The sequence below is a fragment of the Piliocolobus tephrosceles genome, chromosome 10 (assembly GCF_002776525.5).
Source record: "Piliocolobus tephrosceles isolate RC106 chromosome 10, ASM277652v3, whole genome shotgun sequence".
Classification (NCBI taxonomy): Eukaryota; Metazoa; Chordata; class Mammalia; order Primates; family Cercopithecidae; genus Piliocolobus; species Piliocolobus tephrosceles.
In genome coordinates, this window is record NC_045443.1 from 46,088,411 (window position 1) to 46,103,449 (window position 15,039).

The 15,039-nt window shown below is 51.7% G+C and overlaps 1 protein-coding gene and 1 non-coding gene across 2 annotated transcripts; both read right to left on the reverse strand.

Annotated features, from left to right (window-relative positions):
* Positions 1–2,432: 2,432 nt before the first annotated feature.
* Positions 2,433–2,531, reverse strand: LOC111542116. Its single transcript, XR_002731457.1, has one exon. It is a non-coding gene; the product is annotated as a small nucleolar RNA U13 (small nucleolar RNA).
* Positions 2,532–7,152: 4,621 nt separating this feature from the next.
* WNT10B (Wnt family member 10B) lies at positions 7,153–13,680 on the reverse strand. Its single transcript, XM_023211234.2, has 5 exons — positions 13,260–13,680; positions 12,272–12,385; positions 11,905–12,167; positions 9,750–10,123; positions 7,153–8,356 (listed from the first exon to the last, which is right to left on the reverse strand). Exons 2-5 carry the CDS (start codon positions 12,343–12,345, stop codon positions 7,898–7,900), a joined length of 1,170 nt encoding a protein of 389 aa, XP_023067002.1. The 5' UTR covers positions 12,346–12,385; positions 13,260–13,680; the 3' UTR covers positions 7,153–7,897.
* Positions 13,681–15,039: the final 1,359 nt, after the last annotated feature.

The window sequence follows — 15,039 nt, forward strand, 5'->3', positions numbered from 1 at the left end:
AGAACTGCCTTGAAACTATCATAGCTGTGATAGAAGGGCACTAATAATGCTAAGGACAAAAGATTCCTTTTTTTTTTTTTTTTTGAGATGGAATCTCGCTCTGTCGCCCAGGCTGGAGTGCAATGGCACCATCTCGGCTCACTGCAACCTCTGCCTCCCGGGTTCAAGCGATTCTCCTGCCTCAGCTTCCTGAGTAGGTGGGATTACAGGCGTGAGCCACCGCGCCCGGCCAATGGAAGGTTCTCTAAGTGCCCTCTCTCCTCATTTACAGCAGTATAAGAGAACGAACATACGGCTCTTCCCTAAGGCTTGAGCCAAAACTGTTGCTCTTATGAATTTATTGCCTTGGTTGATTTTGTTTGTTTGTTTTCTTGCTTCCAAGAAGAACTAAGCTGGGGCAGGCCCTGTGTTCACACTTGTAATCCCAGCACTTTGGCAGACTGAAGTGGGCAGATCACTTAAGGTCAGGAGTTTGAGACCATCCTGGCCAACGTGGTGAAACCCTGTCTCTACCAGAAAATACAAAAATTAGCTGGGCATGGTGGCACACACCTGTAATCCCAGCTACTTGAACTGAGGCCAGAGAATCACTTGAACCTGGGAGGCGGAGGTTGCAGTGAGCCGAGATCGTACCACTGCACTCCAGCCTAGGTGACAGAGCAAGACTCTGTCTCAAAACAACAACAACAAAAAAGCTGGTAGGTGCCACATACGTCGATCTCCTTGTCCTCATCAATCCCTGGTGTATGCACTTACCAGTCCCTTAACCCAGTCTGTTTTCTCTCTTATGTTAACCTGATAACATGACCCTAGAATGTCAAGCCAAGGGGACCTTAATTTAAGATGGTAAGGGATGAGATGTATAACAAGGAACCTATTTATAACAAGGAATTATATCTGTCCTGGACACTGCTGTTAAGGGCTGCTGCTCTGCTAATCTCTGTGGGGTTTTTTTTTTGTTTTGTTTTGTTGTGTTTTTTGAGATGGAGTCTCACTCTGTCACCCAGGCTGGAGTGCGGTGGCACAATCTTGGCTCACTGCAACCTCTGCCTCCCGGATGCAAGCAATTCTCCTGCCTCAGCCTCCCGAGTAACTGGGACTACAGGTGTGTGCCACCATGCCCGGCCAAGTTTTTGTATTTTTAGTAGAGACAGGGTTTCACTGTGTTAGCCAGGATGGTCTCCATCTCCTGACCTCGTGATACACCCACCTCGGCCTCCCAAAGTGCTGGGATCATAGGCGTGAGCCACATCTCTGTGTTTTTTTAAGATGCAGGGTCTCACTATGTTGCCCAGGCTGGAGTGCAGTGGCTATTCGCAGGAGCGATCATAGCACACTACAGTCTTGAATTCCTGGGTTCAAGTGATCCTCCTTCTCAGCCTCCTGAATAGCTGGGACTATAGACATGTGCCACTGTGCTGAGTAGTTCTGTCAGGTGTGTTTTTGTTGGTGGTTTTGTTTCTTTTTTCTTTTTTTTTCTGTTTTTGAAACTGGGTCTTGGCCGGGTGGGGTAGCTCAAGCCTGTAAACCCAGCACTTTGGGAGGCCGAGGCAGGTGGATCACAAGGTCAGGAGATCGAGACCATCCTTGCTAACACGGTGAAACCCCATCTCTACTAAAAATACAAAAAATTAGGCAGGCGTGGTGGTGGGCGCTTGTAATCCCAGCTACTCGGGAAGCTGAGGCAGAAGAATGGCATGAACCTGGGAAGTGGAGCTTGCAGTGAGCCGAGATCGCGCCACTGAACTCCAGCCTGGGCAACAGAGTGAGACTCCGTCTCAAAAAAAAAAAAAAGAAATTGGGTCTTGCTGTGTTGCTGAGGCTGGAGTGCAGTGGTGCAGTCGGCTCACTGCAGCCTCAACCTCCTGGGCTGAAATGATCCTTACCACCTCAGCCTCCCAAGTAGCTGGGACTACAGGTGCACGCCACCATGCCTGGCTAATTTTTTTTTTTTTTTTTTTTGAGACAGTTTCGTTCTTGTTGCCCAGGCTGGAATGCAGTGGCACAATCTTAGCTCACCGCAACCCTTGCCTCCTGGGTTCCGGCAACTCTCCTGTCTTAGCCTCCCAAGTAGCTGGGATTGCAGGCATGTGCCACCACGCCCAGCTAATTTTTATATTTTAGTAGAGACAGGGTTTCACTATGTTGGTCAGGCTGGTCTTGAACTCCTGACCTCAGGTGATCCACCCGCCTTGGCCTCCCAAAGTGCTGGGATTACAGGTGTGAGCCACCATGCCCAGTCACCCAGCTAATTCTTATGCTATTTGTAGAGACAGGGTTTTGCCATGTTGCCCAGGCCAAACTCATGAGCTCAAGCAGTCCTCCTATCTAGGCCTCCCAAAGTGTTGGGATTACAGGCATGAGCCACTGTGCCTAGCCCAGCTCTGTGTTTTTAAGGGCAAAAGACAACTCCAGTATTTTGTTGTTGTTCATGTCAAATGGATAGTGTGCCAATGTAACAAGGTTTGAGGGTGGCACATTTCACATGTGTGTGAACACCCAGTCATTATGCTTATGAACTACAAAAGGATCTTCCTCCAGTATTATTACTTCTAGAGTGGGTTTTTTGATATTTCCATGTGATTACTCTTGCATTTCTTTCTCTAGAAATTTCTAGTAACACTCCACCAGGTTATCCCACCACACTGTCCACCAAAACTATGCTTTATAAAACCTCCCTAGTGCCCTTACCACATGCACATGCCTTGTAGAACTCGGACAAGGAGGTGGAACCTGTTGATATTCTTGCCCAGTGCTTCAGATCTTTTCAAAGTTGTATCCCCAGTGCAATAGAAGGATGGAAATGGTGACAGTCTAATGTAGTAAGCAGCAAGTACCAGGGTATGTTAGTCAGGACTGATTAATGGGACTAGAGAATCTCCTAGCACTTCTGTCCTTCACCTGTCTGGAGTCTGAAGAAGAAAGTGTCTGTTGCAGCATCAGAGTGGGCTGCCCACGGAGCAAACAGGAGCAGAGATAGGAGGAGTGCTGCCCGGCTGGCAATTAGCTGGCCACTGCACCCCGCCCCCCGCCCCCGCCAACTTCCCAACCACTTGGTAAAGGCCAGCAGGAGTAGAACAACGCATCTAGAGCTGAAGAGGGACAAGAGGCCCGCCTTACAGTTCATCAACCTTTCTCCCTCCCTCTGGCTGCCATTGGAGCTTAGTAAAAGCTGAAATTGTAGCCACCAACTCTGTGGGTTGCATACTCCAACCCTGTCACTGACCCCAGGCCTGGGTCTGAGCCCAGCACATGTGCTAGGAGCAGGGCTAGGGAGTGGTGAAGGGGTGTGTTGGCCTTGCTGACAAAATCCATTTGGAATTTGTCAAGGTTGTGGTTTGGGGCTTAAGTCTGCCACAGTGTGTATCTGATGAAAGAAGAGGGAATGCTAGAAAGGAAAGAAGGACCCAAAGTACAAAGGAAGGAAACAGGAAAAAGCTGAAATAATCATGCTGTGACTCTGTTAGAGATTCTCCTTTCTCGTCCTGAGTGTGAGAAATTCTGATTATAAATATTCTTTATCATTATTCTCTTATATCCTATGCCCATTCTAAGTGCATCCCCTCTTCCTTCCACAAACACTAGGTTCAGTAAGTGCCTGAAGTAAGGATGGGATTTCTTCTGTCTCCATCAAATTTCCAAACCCAGAATTCTCAATGCTCAAGTGGAAATCCAGGACATAAAATTTGGCCATAAAGTTCTGCCCTAGAGCCCAGTGTGGTGACTGAAGCCTGTAAATCCCAACACTCTGAGAGGCTGAGGCTGGAAGATCACTTGAGTCAAGGAGTTCAGGGCTGCAGTGATCTTGCCACTGCATTCCAGCCTGAGTAACACAGCAAGACACTGACTCTAAATTTAAAAAGAAGTACTGGCTGAACACATTGGCTCACACCTGTAATCCCAATACTTTGGGAGACCAAGGCAAGAGGATTGCTTCGGTCCAAGAGCTTGAGACCAGCCTGGGCAACACAGCAAGACTCTTATCTCTTAAAAACAAGACAAAAAACAAACAAAACTGTCCTATGGCCAGGCACAGTGGCTCACGCCTGTAATCCCAGCACTTTAGGAGGCAGAGGAGGGCTGATAGCTTGAGTCCAGGAGTTCAAGACCAGCCTGAACGACACAGCAAAACCCCATCTCTACTAAAAATACAAACATTATCTGGGCCTAGTGGCGCACGCCTGTATTCCCAGCTACTCAGGAGGTTGAGGCAAGAGGATCGGTTGAGCCCAGGAGGTGGAGGTTGCAGTAAGCCAAGATCACGCTACTGCACTCCAGCCTGGGTGACAGAGAGAGACCCTAAGACCCTGTCTCAAAAAAAAAAAAAAAAAAGTACTGCCCTAACCTAATACTCCTCAATGCCCTCGCTACCTTGGTGCTACTCTCATTTCATCTGATTTTGAGGGTAATTTGGATAGCAGAAGTGTCTGTTGTCTAGAGAAGTGGAGAGAACTATTTCTACATTCTCTGGCCAAAGAAACAACCTGTTAGAGTCAGCATCTGGCAGCCGCATAAAGCGTGCAGTCATTTGTGAAGTTCTAAATGTGTGATGCATATTCCTTTTCTGCATTGAATCTTAGAAAGATAACAGTTTAGGCCAGGCTTGGTGGTTGACGCCTGTAATCCCAGCACTTTGGGAGGCCAAGGCGGATGGATCACCTGAGGTCAGGAGTTTGAGACCAGCCTGGCCAACATGGCAAAACCCTGTCTCTACTAAACAATACAAAAATTAGCTGGGTGTGGTAGCCGGCACCTGTAATCCCAGCTACTCAGGAGGCTGAGAATCGCCTGAACCTGGGAGGCAGAAGTTGCAGTGAGCCGAGATTGAGCCATTACACTTAGCCTGGAAGACAGAGCAAGACACCATCTGAAAAAAAGAAAGAACGAAAGATAACAGTTTATTTATTTATTTATTTTTTGAGACGGAATCTCGCTCTGTCACCCAGGCTAGAGTGCAGTGGCGCGACCTTGGCTCACTGCAAGCTCCGCCTCCTGGGTTCATGCCATTCTCCTGCCTCAGCCTCCCGAGTAGCTGGGACCACAGATGCCCGCCACCACGCCCAGCTAATTTTTGTGTGTGTGTGTATTTTTAGTAGAGACAGGGTTTCACCGTGTTAGCCAGGATGGTCTTGATCTCCTGACCTCGTGATCCACCTGCCTCGGCCTCCCAAAGTGCTGGGATTACGGGCGTAAGCCACTGTGCCCGGCCCAATAACAGTTTATTTTCAAAGATGTTGGGCTAGGGCCAGGCACAGTGGCTCATGCCTGTAATCCTAGAACTTTGGGAGACTGAGGCAGGTGGATCACCTGAGGTCAGGAGTTTGAGACCAGCCTGGCCAACACGGTGAAACACAATCTCTACTAAAAATAGAAAAATTAGCCAGGTGTGGTGGCATGCATCTGTAGTCCCAGCTACTTGGGAGGCTGAGGCAGGAGAATCGCTTGAACCAGACAGGTGGAAATTGCAGTGAGCCAAGATCGCGTCATTGCACTCCAGCCTGGGCAACAAGAGTGAAACTCCATCTCAAAAATAAATAAATAAATAAAAACAAATCCTTTTCTGTTTAGTTGAGGTTATCTCTTAAAAGATAAAGGAATTATTTTACTAAGATGAAATACAAATGAGCTCTAAATGAGGAAGGTCATGGGAAGCTGAGATGGGCAGATCGCTTAAGGTCAGGAGTTCAAGACCAGTCTGGGCAACAAGGTGAAACTCTATCTCTACAAAAAAAAAAAAAAATACACACACACACACACACACAAAATTAGCCAGGCGTGGTGGCGTGTGTCTGTAGTCCCAGATACTTAGGAGGCTGAGGTGGAAGGATTGCTTGAGCCCAAGAAGTGGAGTTTGCAGTGAGCCAAGATCACGTTACTGCACTCCAACCAAGGCAACAGAGCAAGATCCTGTCTCAAAAAAATAATAATGAATAGGCCGGGCACAGTGGTTCATGCCTGTAATCCCAGCACTTTGGGAGGCGAAGGCATGTGGATCACTTGAGGCAAGGAGTTCGAGACCAGCCTGGCCAACCAACATGGCGAAAACCCATCTCTACTAAAAATACAAAACTTAGCCAGGTATGGTAATGCATATCTGTAATCTCAGCTACTCGGAGACTAAGGCACAAGGATTGCTTGAACCCAGGAGGAGGAGGTTGCAGTGAGCCAAGATCGCACCATTGCACTCCATCCTGGGTAACAAAGTGAGACCCTGTCTCAATCAAATAAATAAGGACAAAAAAAAAAAAAAAAATGCGAATAATTCCATGAGAGAACATGGCTGGTTTTGCTAGTTTCCAGAGGGAAAAACTCCCATTTCAAGCATATAAATCTCTTTTATACATTTTCCATCAGTCTTGCATCTATATCCCAAGTTCACTCCTTTGGAACCAGAGAAAAAGTACCTGTTCTTTTGGGTCCAAGTTCAGTGTTGAGATACATTTAGGACTGAAAAACTCCAGAACAAAGTCAACGTTTTATATGTTTCCCGTCAGTCTTGCATCTATATCCCAAGTTCACTCCTTTGGAACCAGAGTTTTTCTTTTAGTACCTGTTCTTTTGGGTCAAAGTTCAGTGTCGAGATACATTTAGGACGGAAAAACTCCAGAACGAAGGCAACCTCGTGGTCTAGAAGAAGGGTCAATGAACTGCAGCTAGGGAACCAAATTTGGTCTTGCAGCCCCTTTCTGTGAATGAAGGGTTTGGGACACGGCCATGCTCATTCATTTATGTGTGGCCTATGGCTGCCGTTGATCTATAACAGCAGAGTTGAGTAATTGTGGCAGAGTTGAATAGTTGGGACAAAGATCACAAGTGTAATATATTTACTATCTAGCCCTTTACAGAAGAAAACAAAAAAATTGCCAGCCCTTGTTCTAAGGGAGTGATCAAGGTGAAATCTGGAGCTGAGGCACATAGAGTGTCAATAGGGCCTACATCTGGAACTCTAGCCCTTCCCACCTAGGAGTCCTTCCTGGTTTTACAAAGGAAAAGTTGCCAACAAAGTCACTGAGATTCATTTCAAATCCTTTGTGGAACTCAGCAGGACATACATAAAGTCATTGAGTGTAGAAAGGTAGGAGAATTCACCTAGAAAAGAAGCTATGGACTGGGATCCCAAGTGTGGGTACATACATCACCATCTGCATCCAGTCCAGTAACTTAATTTATTTTCATTTCAAACAGGAACCAAGAACAAGTCTCAGTACAATAAATTATCCATTCCCACCCTTCCTGCTGAAGAAGGAAAAAGAGGCTCCAAGAGTCATGGGAAAACCCCTTCCTTTGGAGGGTCCCCATTAACATCTAAATGGAAGGAGACAACTTCCCTAAGGGCCTGGACAGACAACTCTGAGGATTCAGGGGAGAGTGCCCCTCAGCACTCTGTCCCCTTCCCAAGAAAAACCTCTCTACCACTGTCTCCCATTATCCCACAAGAGGGAGCCCAGGCTGCAGTAGAGGAGTTTGGGGATAGTACACATGAATGGGTGATCTCTTTCTAGATACAGATCTTATGGCTCCAAACAATGCCTGGGGTTATCCCCTCAAGGGAGAGGAGTGGTGAAACTATAGGGAGTCCCCAGCCAAAAGGAGTATGAATCAGGGTTAAAGGGGCTCTGGAGTTGAGAAGTGGGAGGAGCAATACAGTGCATTTCATCTTAGACCATTCAGGTGTCTAAGGAGCAGAAGAGGGGTGGCAGCTTCCCCTCAAGACCCTCCAATTGTTGGGGAGAAGGCTACACATCCCAGAGTTCACCTGACCCCCACCACCCCTAAAGCTGTTTCCAGGTAGATACTTTAAGTTTCCAGGGACCAGGATTGACCTTGGAAGGAAATCAGGTCAAAGGGCTGAAAAGGAGCCCTTCTCACACAGTCCTCCTCCTCACTTACTTACTTGTTACTTACACACATTCACCCACTCTGTAACCTTGCACTCATCACACAGCACATAGCAGCACCAGTGGAAGCGGCAATGGCAGCGCTCAACTCGTGTCTGCCGGAGCACGTTGTGCCCACGGCCACAGCACAGGCTGCCACAGCCATCCAACAGGTGGCTGGTCTTGTTGCAGGCCCGGCCCCTTGTCCCTGGGGAGCCCATAGTGGGGTCTCGCTCACAGAAGTCAGGAGACTTCTCAAAGTAGACCAGCTCTCCTGAGAGGCGACGGGGACGCAGACGGGGCTGGAAGGCTCCAGAATTGCGGTTGTGGGTATCGATGAAGATGGCCCGGCCCAGCCGCTCCCTCAACGCCGCCCCCACTGCCCGGAACTCTGGGGCCGCCCTCCAGCATGTCTTGAACTGGCAGCTGCCTGACGTGCCATGACACTTGCATTTCCGCTTCAGGTTTTCAGTTACCACCTAGAGCATCAGGGGGAGAAGAGGTGAAGCGGAGGGCAGCAAATGGACAGAACACAGAGGCACAGCAGAGGGAAGGGAACAGAGAACACAGAGAGGGACAAATGGAGGCAAGAATAATATGGCATATCAGAATAGAAAGGACATTGCAGTTAACTAATAGCCAACTTCCTCATTTTATGATGACAGAATTGAGGCCAGAGCGGTGTGATTTGTCCGTCTTCCATCAACAGCTGGTAATAGAGCCAAGACTCAACTCTAGTTGTCCTGACACCCAATCCAGTGCTCTTTCCGTTGTAAGCACTTATAAAATTGGGACTCTGGCCCACAGCACACCTAAATTCTGTAGGGAAGGCAGCTGTAATAATAGCTACTATGTAGTGAGCCAAGGATGAGGCACTATGCTAGGTATACCATTTGCTAGATCAGTCTGTTTTTTTGTTTGTTTGTTTTTGTGTTTTGAGACGGAGCCTTGCTCTTGTCGCCCAGGCTAAAGTGCAGCCATCTCGGCTCACTGCAACCTCCGCTTCCCAGGTTCAAGCGATTCTCCTGCCTCAGCCTCCTGAGTAGCTGGGATTACAGGTGCCAGCCACCATGCCTGGCTAATTTCTGTCCTTTTTTTTTTTTTCTTTTTTTTTGAGATGGAGTCTCGCTCTGTCGCCCAGACTGGAGTGTAGTGGCACAATCTAGGCTCACTGCAACCTCCGCCTCCCGGGTTCAAGCGATTCTTCTGCTTCAGTCTCCCCAGTAGCTGGGACTACAGGCACATGCCACCATGCCCGGCTAATTGTTTGTATTTTTAATAGAGACGAGGTTTCCTGTGTTAGCCAGGATGGTCTCGATCTCCTGACCTCGTGATCTGCCCGTCTCAGCCTCCCAAAGTGCTGGGATTACAGGCGTGATCCACTGCACCCCGCCTAGTTTTTGTACTTTTAATAGAGATTGGGTTTCTCCACCTTGGCCAGGGTGGTCTCGAACTCTTGACCTCAGGTGATCTGCCCGCCTCAGCCTCCCAAAGTGCTGGGATTACAGGCATGAGCCACCGCGCCCGGCCCAGTCTGTTTTTATATATATAATTTTTAAAAATGTAGAGATAGGGTCTAACTACATTGCTCAGGCTGTTCTTAAACTCCTGGCCTCAAGCAATCCTCCCCCCTCAGCCTCCAAAAGTGCTGAAATTATAGGCGTGAGCTACCACACTGGCCGGCTAACTCAGTCTTAATAACATTGTAAGGTAAGTATCATTAGGTTCTTTACAGATATAAAACTGAGGCTGGGTGACTTGCTGATGGTGTCAGTCACTCATCACACTTTATCCTATTATTCCCCTGTGCCTCTCAAATTCTAACCAGGCCTCAAAAGCTGGGGAGACCCAGGACAAGATGTACACACATACCTGGCGCCCTACCCTGTTGTTGTGGATTCGCATTCGTGCCTGGATGTCCCGGGGAGCTTCCCTGGAATCCAAGAAATCCCGAGAGAACTTCTCTCCAAAGTCCATGTCATGGTTACAGCCACCCCATTCCCATGTGTCCTGGGGGCCAGGGCTGGAGCCTGAGCCAGGGCCAGGGCTGGGCAGAGAGTGGGGGAAACTCTTGCCTCGGGACAATGCCTGCAGCTGCAGCAGTTTGGCCCTCAGCCGATCCTGCTCACCACTGCCCTTCCAGCCACAGCCACAGCTCACCAGCTTGCCCAGGCTGCAGGCAGTGGCTACTGCGTGCATGACCCCAGCAGCCAGCATGGAGAAGGAAAAAGCACTTTCTCGGAAACCTGGGGATGAGAAGGTTGTGATGGTGGAGGTAAGGTTGACAGGCAGCTGAGAGTGTGGAGGCAGAAAGAAATAAACAGCCCCCCTCCAACTCAAGAAATTCCTAACTGAATCCTGACCCTGCCATTTACCAGCTGAGTGATTTGGAGGAAAGTCATGGGACAAGGAAGGGTACAGAAAGCACAGAGCCTCAGCTTCTTCATTTCTAAAGGGAGGTGGGAGACGATGGGTCAAGATGATCTCTGAGGCCCATTCTCATTCTGTAAGTCTGTGATTTTCAGGTGTAGGTGAAAGAGCTAGCCCAGAGGGAGAGACCCCTGGAGTTGGGAGATGACTAAGAGGGAGTCCCTGAGGTCTTTGAAGATGTGTACAACCGAGTTCTACATCTGAAAGCCTTAGAAATTCCCCCAACCCTGCAGGGAGCTTGGGTGAGGTGGCAGCAGAGCCTTTGTGGTTCTGTTTTTTGTTTTTTGTTTTTTTTCTTCACTTCAGGGTTAATCAGTCTTTTAGCCAACCTACCTTCCACCACCCTAGCACCCCCAAAGCACTGGGATTACAGGCATGAGCCACCGCGGAGCTGCCCTTCCGCTTCCCAGGATGTAGTTTTATATTTGCCCTTCAAGACTGCCCTTTTTATGTTTATCCTAACCTGCTATTACCCTATAAAACACTGAGAGGAGGAGAGAGGTGGGGGAGTGATTTTCCCTAAGGCCCTCTTAAAAGGCTGGCTTCTTTGTTATGTTTTGGGGGTCACAGAAGCTCAGGATGCCAAGCCTTTCCCCGACTTAAATAAACATGCTCACCATTTAGGTGTCCAAGCCTTCCCCTACACCAGGCGCTGTGGGGAAGGAGGGGGACCCTCACTTCATTTTAGGCAGGGGCTCTCCGGAGCCCTGAGAAGATGAGAGACAGCACCCCCTTAGAGACCAGGCCTCTCCTACCCCAGGATTCAGGGCTCCTGGGCCAGCCTTCTGATCCCCCAACTCCAACCCTCCAGGGGTGAAGCTGTTTGCACAAGTCTTGGGAATTCCCCTGCAGATGGCAGCTGCCTATTAACCCCATAGTCCCCAGAGCACTGCCCCCATCTCTGGGCTGAGCCCCCATGGGTCTTTACACCTCAAGGAGTGAACTCCAGCAGGGAATGGGGAGAGGCAGCCATGCCTCCCAGACCAGGCCAGCAGTGACCTGTTCTCTGCCTCTCCAGCCGTTCTTCACCTGCTCAGGTGAGCAACACCTGGAGCCCCCACAGCACAGAGGAGGGGACTGGCTCCCCAGCTTCAAAGTCATCAGGGTCTTTGTTCCCAGCTTTGGCTCCTGGGAACCCCAGCAATTAGGGGAGCAGATTTAACCCTTAAACGGTTGGGGGCGTCACTCCACCCCCGCTGAGACACTGGGGACACCAGCCTGGGCTTGTCCAGCAAAGATGGGGGGAGAGAAAATGGGGGAGGGAATAGGGGGCCGTTTGAAGCTTCCAGGACTGGGGGCATCTCTTGCTCACAGGTGCAACCCAGATTAAGCTGGGCGGAGGCAGGAAAGGGGGGCCCTAGGGTAGGAGAGCAGGGACCCAGCTGCCTCACTGGCAGTACGCAGGTGGAAGTTAGGCGCGCAGGGCCCCAGAAGAGCGGCCAGACCTGGCTCAGAGCGGCTCTGAGGGGGGAGGGGGGAATTCCAGGAGAGGCCCCTCCCGGAGCAGCGAACCCGTGCCTTCCCGCCTCTGCGCGCCTCGGTCAGCTCCCCACCCTCTAGCCTCGGCGGCAGCGCCTACCCGCCCAGCCAGGCTCACCGCGCTTGAGGATGGCGCTGTGGTGCGGCAGGCGGCCACCGCCCTCGAGCGCTGAGCAGTTCCAGCGCTGGTCGCGCAGCTGGTGCTGACACTCGTGGACCGCGATGTGCAGACCCTGAAGCGCCGACGCCGTCACGTCGGGGTTGCGCAGGCACAGGCCTAGCTGCCGCTTGCTCAGGCCGGACAGCGTCAAGCACACGGTGTTGGCCGTCAGCGGCGGCTCGCCAGGCAACTTCAGGCCCAGAATCTCATGGCTTAGAGCCCTGGGAACCAAGAAGGCGTCTGGGGTCTGCGGTCCAGATCCCTCCAACTCTCCCCACCCCGGGTCGGTGCTTCTGGGGCCTGGGAGACAAGGCGAACTGCTCACCGACTGCACAACGCCAGGAACAGGAGACCCGCGAGGCCCGAGGGCGGAGGCCGCGGCCGGGGCTCCTCCAGCATGTCGAAGCCCGGAGGCTCCGGTGGGCAGATAGATCAGGACCTGCGGGACGGGAAGACTTGATGCGGGTTCAGGAATAGGGCGGCTCGCCTGGGGAACCAAGTGATGCCCTCCTTTGGGCTCCTAAACCACCGGTGCCACCCGACTGACCCTTCTCATTCCTCCTCAAACAAGAAGAATCACCTCTTGATTCCCAGAGTCCCTGAGGCTTGGAGGTCTTAAAGAAGAAGAGTCCAGGCGTTGTCCCAGCTCAGGACTCAAGCGAGCACCCCTGGAACCCTGCCCAATCAGACACAACGCCCAGCACACAGACACACACTCACATACAAACTCAGACACACAGACTCACAAACACTTACTCCACAACCTCGTCTACCGCTCCCTTTTCCAGGGCCCCACGACTAGCTTCCCCGCCCTCACAGGGCTAGGGAGAGGGAGAGGGAGGAGGTTCCCCACCACCTAAGGGGGTGTCACCTCCAGGTGTCATCAAGGGCAAGCAGGCTCCATGAGAAAGGTCCAAGAATGAGTTCCCCACCCACACTGCCTCCTCCCTGAGCAGCAAGGAAAGAGAGGCTCTACCCACAGGAAAGATGGGGAGGCGAGCCTGGCTCCCTCCTAAAAGGGACTGTGGCGCAGACTGAGTCCTCTTCCCTATCCCCCACCTTGCCTAACTACAAGCTCCCCTCCACCATAGGCGCCCGTCTGGTCCTCACCCCTTGGCTCTCACATTTATTGCTTTCTAAATCTGGGGGCACTCCTTTATTCTCTCTGTCTTTATTGCTAGCAATATCTCTGGCTCTCTATGTGTCTCTGTGCTTCTGTGGGTGGATGCGAGTCTGTCTGTCTGACTACACACGTGCCTGTCTCTTCCCTGTGTGCACGTCCCTGCCCTCCCTGCTTTCCCAGGTCTAATTACCTCCAGTGGTTTGGGTGCGGGGTCCGAGACGGGCACGGTTGAGTTGCCTGGGCTTCACTAGTGCTGCTTAAACCGTGGGGAGACTGCGTTGGGTTCTGTCCCCTTGTCAGAGCCGCATTCTTCCAGGGCTGGGCCACTCCTCTTCACCGCTTCCCCAGCGCCGCCACCGCCGCGGGGAGGAAGGGAGGGAGGAAGGGAGGGATGATCCAGAGAGCTAGCAAGCCTGCGACCGAAGGACTGGGGGCTCTGGCTCTGCTGGCGCGGAGCTCACGGTGGCTCTGCCGGGCTGACAGAGCTGCGGCCCCTCCCCGAGCCTGGGGCTTCCCCACCCTACTCTCCACTCCCAGCCTTGACCAGGCAAATGCAGCCGCTCCCCCTCCTCCCAGCTCACGCGTGTGTGTGTGCGCGCGCGCGCACACACACACACACACACACACACAACTCACACACCCTCTCCCCCAACGCCTGGGTTCAGGCTTGGCCCCACTGAAGAAGGAGGTGGCCAGAGTTCCTCTCATCTGCTCTGGGGTCGCCAAGGCTGCAGGGAGGGTGTAGTAACCTTCCTAGGGAGCCAGAAACGGGACCAAAGTGGCCACATCTTTCATCACTTCTCTTTGAGTCAGTTTCTCCACCAAGATCAGGGTGGCTGGAAAGTGCCTTTGACAAGATGAGGATGGAGCTGGACAGTCTTTGGGCTTCTCCGTGTGGGACAGTCACACCCACAGCCTGAGCGCACCTGGGGTACTCAGAGCAGGCAGGAGAAGCACAGGTCTGGGCAGCTTGTTTCCCACCCACCTCCAAGCCCTGCGCCTGCCCCTTTGGAGGGGTCAGCTTTGGCCTCAGAGTTTGGCCCTAGCAGAGGTTCAGGTAGCACCAAAGATCATCAGCCTGCCGCGATGCTTCCTTGCCTGGCAGGGATGCTTGCCAACAGAGGTATTCTACCCTTCTTGGGATTCCCCCGGTCTGCACTTTGGGTGGCCTGGATTCCTGCTCCAAGCTGTAGACTTGCTTCTTGTGGGATAAGGAGGGCCTTGGGATCCAAAATTGAGCCAAGCCTAAGGGCAGCCGGGAAAGAGCCTGGTCTCGGGGTGCATAGGCAAAGGCAAACCGCCTTAGGAAGATCCAGTGGCAGCGAAGGGGTTAGGCGCCACCGTGCTCCCGCCTGACTCACCCTTGAAGCTCTAACCACTGTGGGCTATTTTTGCCAGAGAGGGGCCCCAGGCTTTCCAGCCGCCCCCCGCCCCTGCCAGACCGCAGCCCAAGGCACGGCTGGCCCCACGCGCCCCAGGCACATTGACTCAGACTGCCCCCAAGCAAGCAGAGGCACAGGGATGATACCCACAACCACAGTCACCTCTTTCTTGGTGGTGGCATTGCAGCTCTGCCGGGCAGCCAGCCTCCAGTCTGTGCTGCTGGAGGTCCTGCCCGTGCTGCAGGGGTCACTGTTGGATAGTGGGCACAGCAGTCTGAGACAGGAGATCAAGCGAACTTACATCTGTTGGGATATTTACAGATCACCTTTATGTGCCAGGTTGTGAGCAGTCTGGGGAGGTGAAAGTGCCATGGTCTCTGACACTGGACAGCCTGGACCAGGCTGCTTTTCTCTGATTCCCTACCTCTGGGATGGGGAAAAGGGAGCCCTAGAGTTCCTGACCCTCCTTCCCATTTAGAGGACAAGAGCCAAACTATGTGTGGTTTTGGAGGTCAACAGAATCTGCAAGTCCCAGCTCATAGTTTTCATCCTTACACCTGGATTCGTGATCCCCGCCAGTGTCCTTAT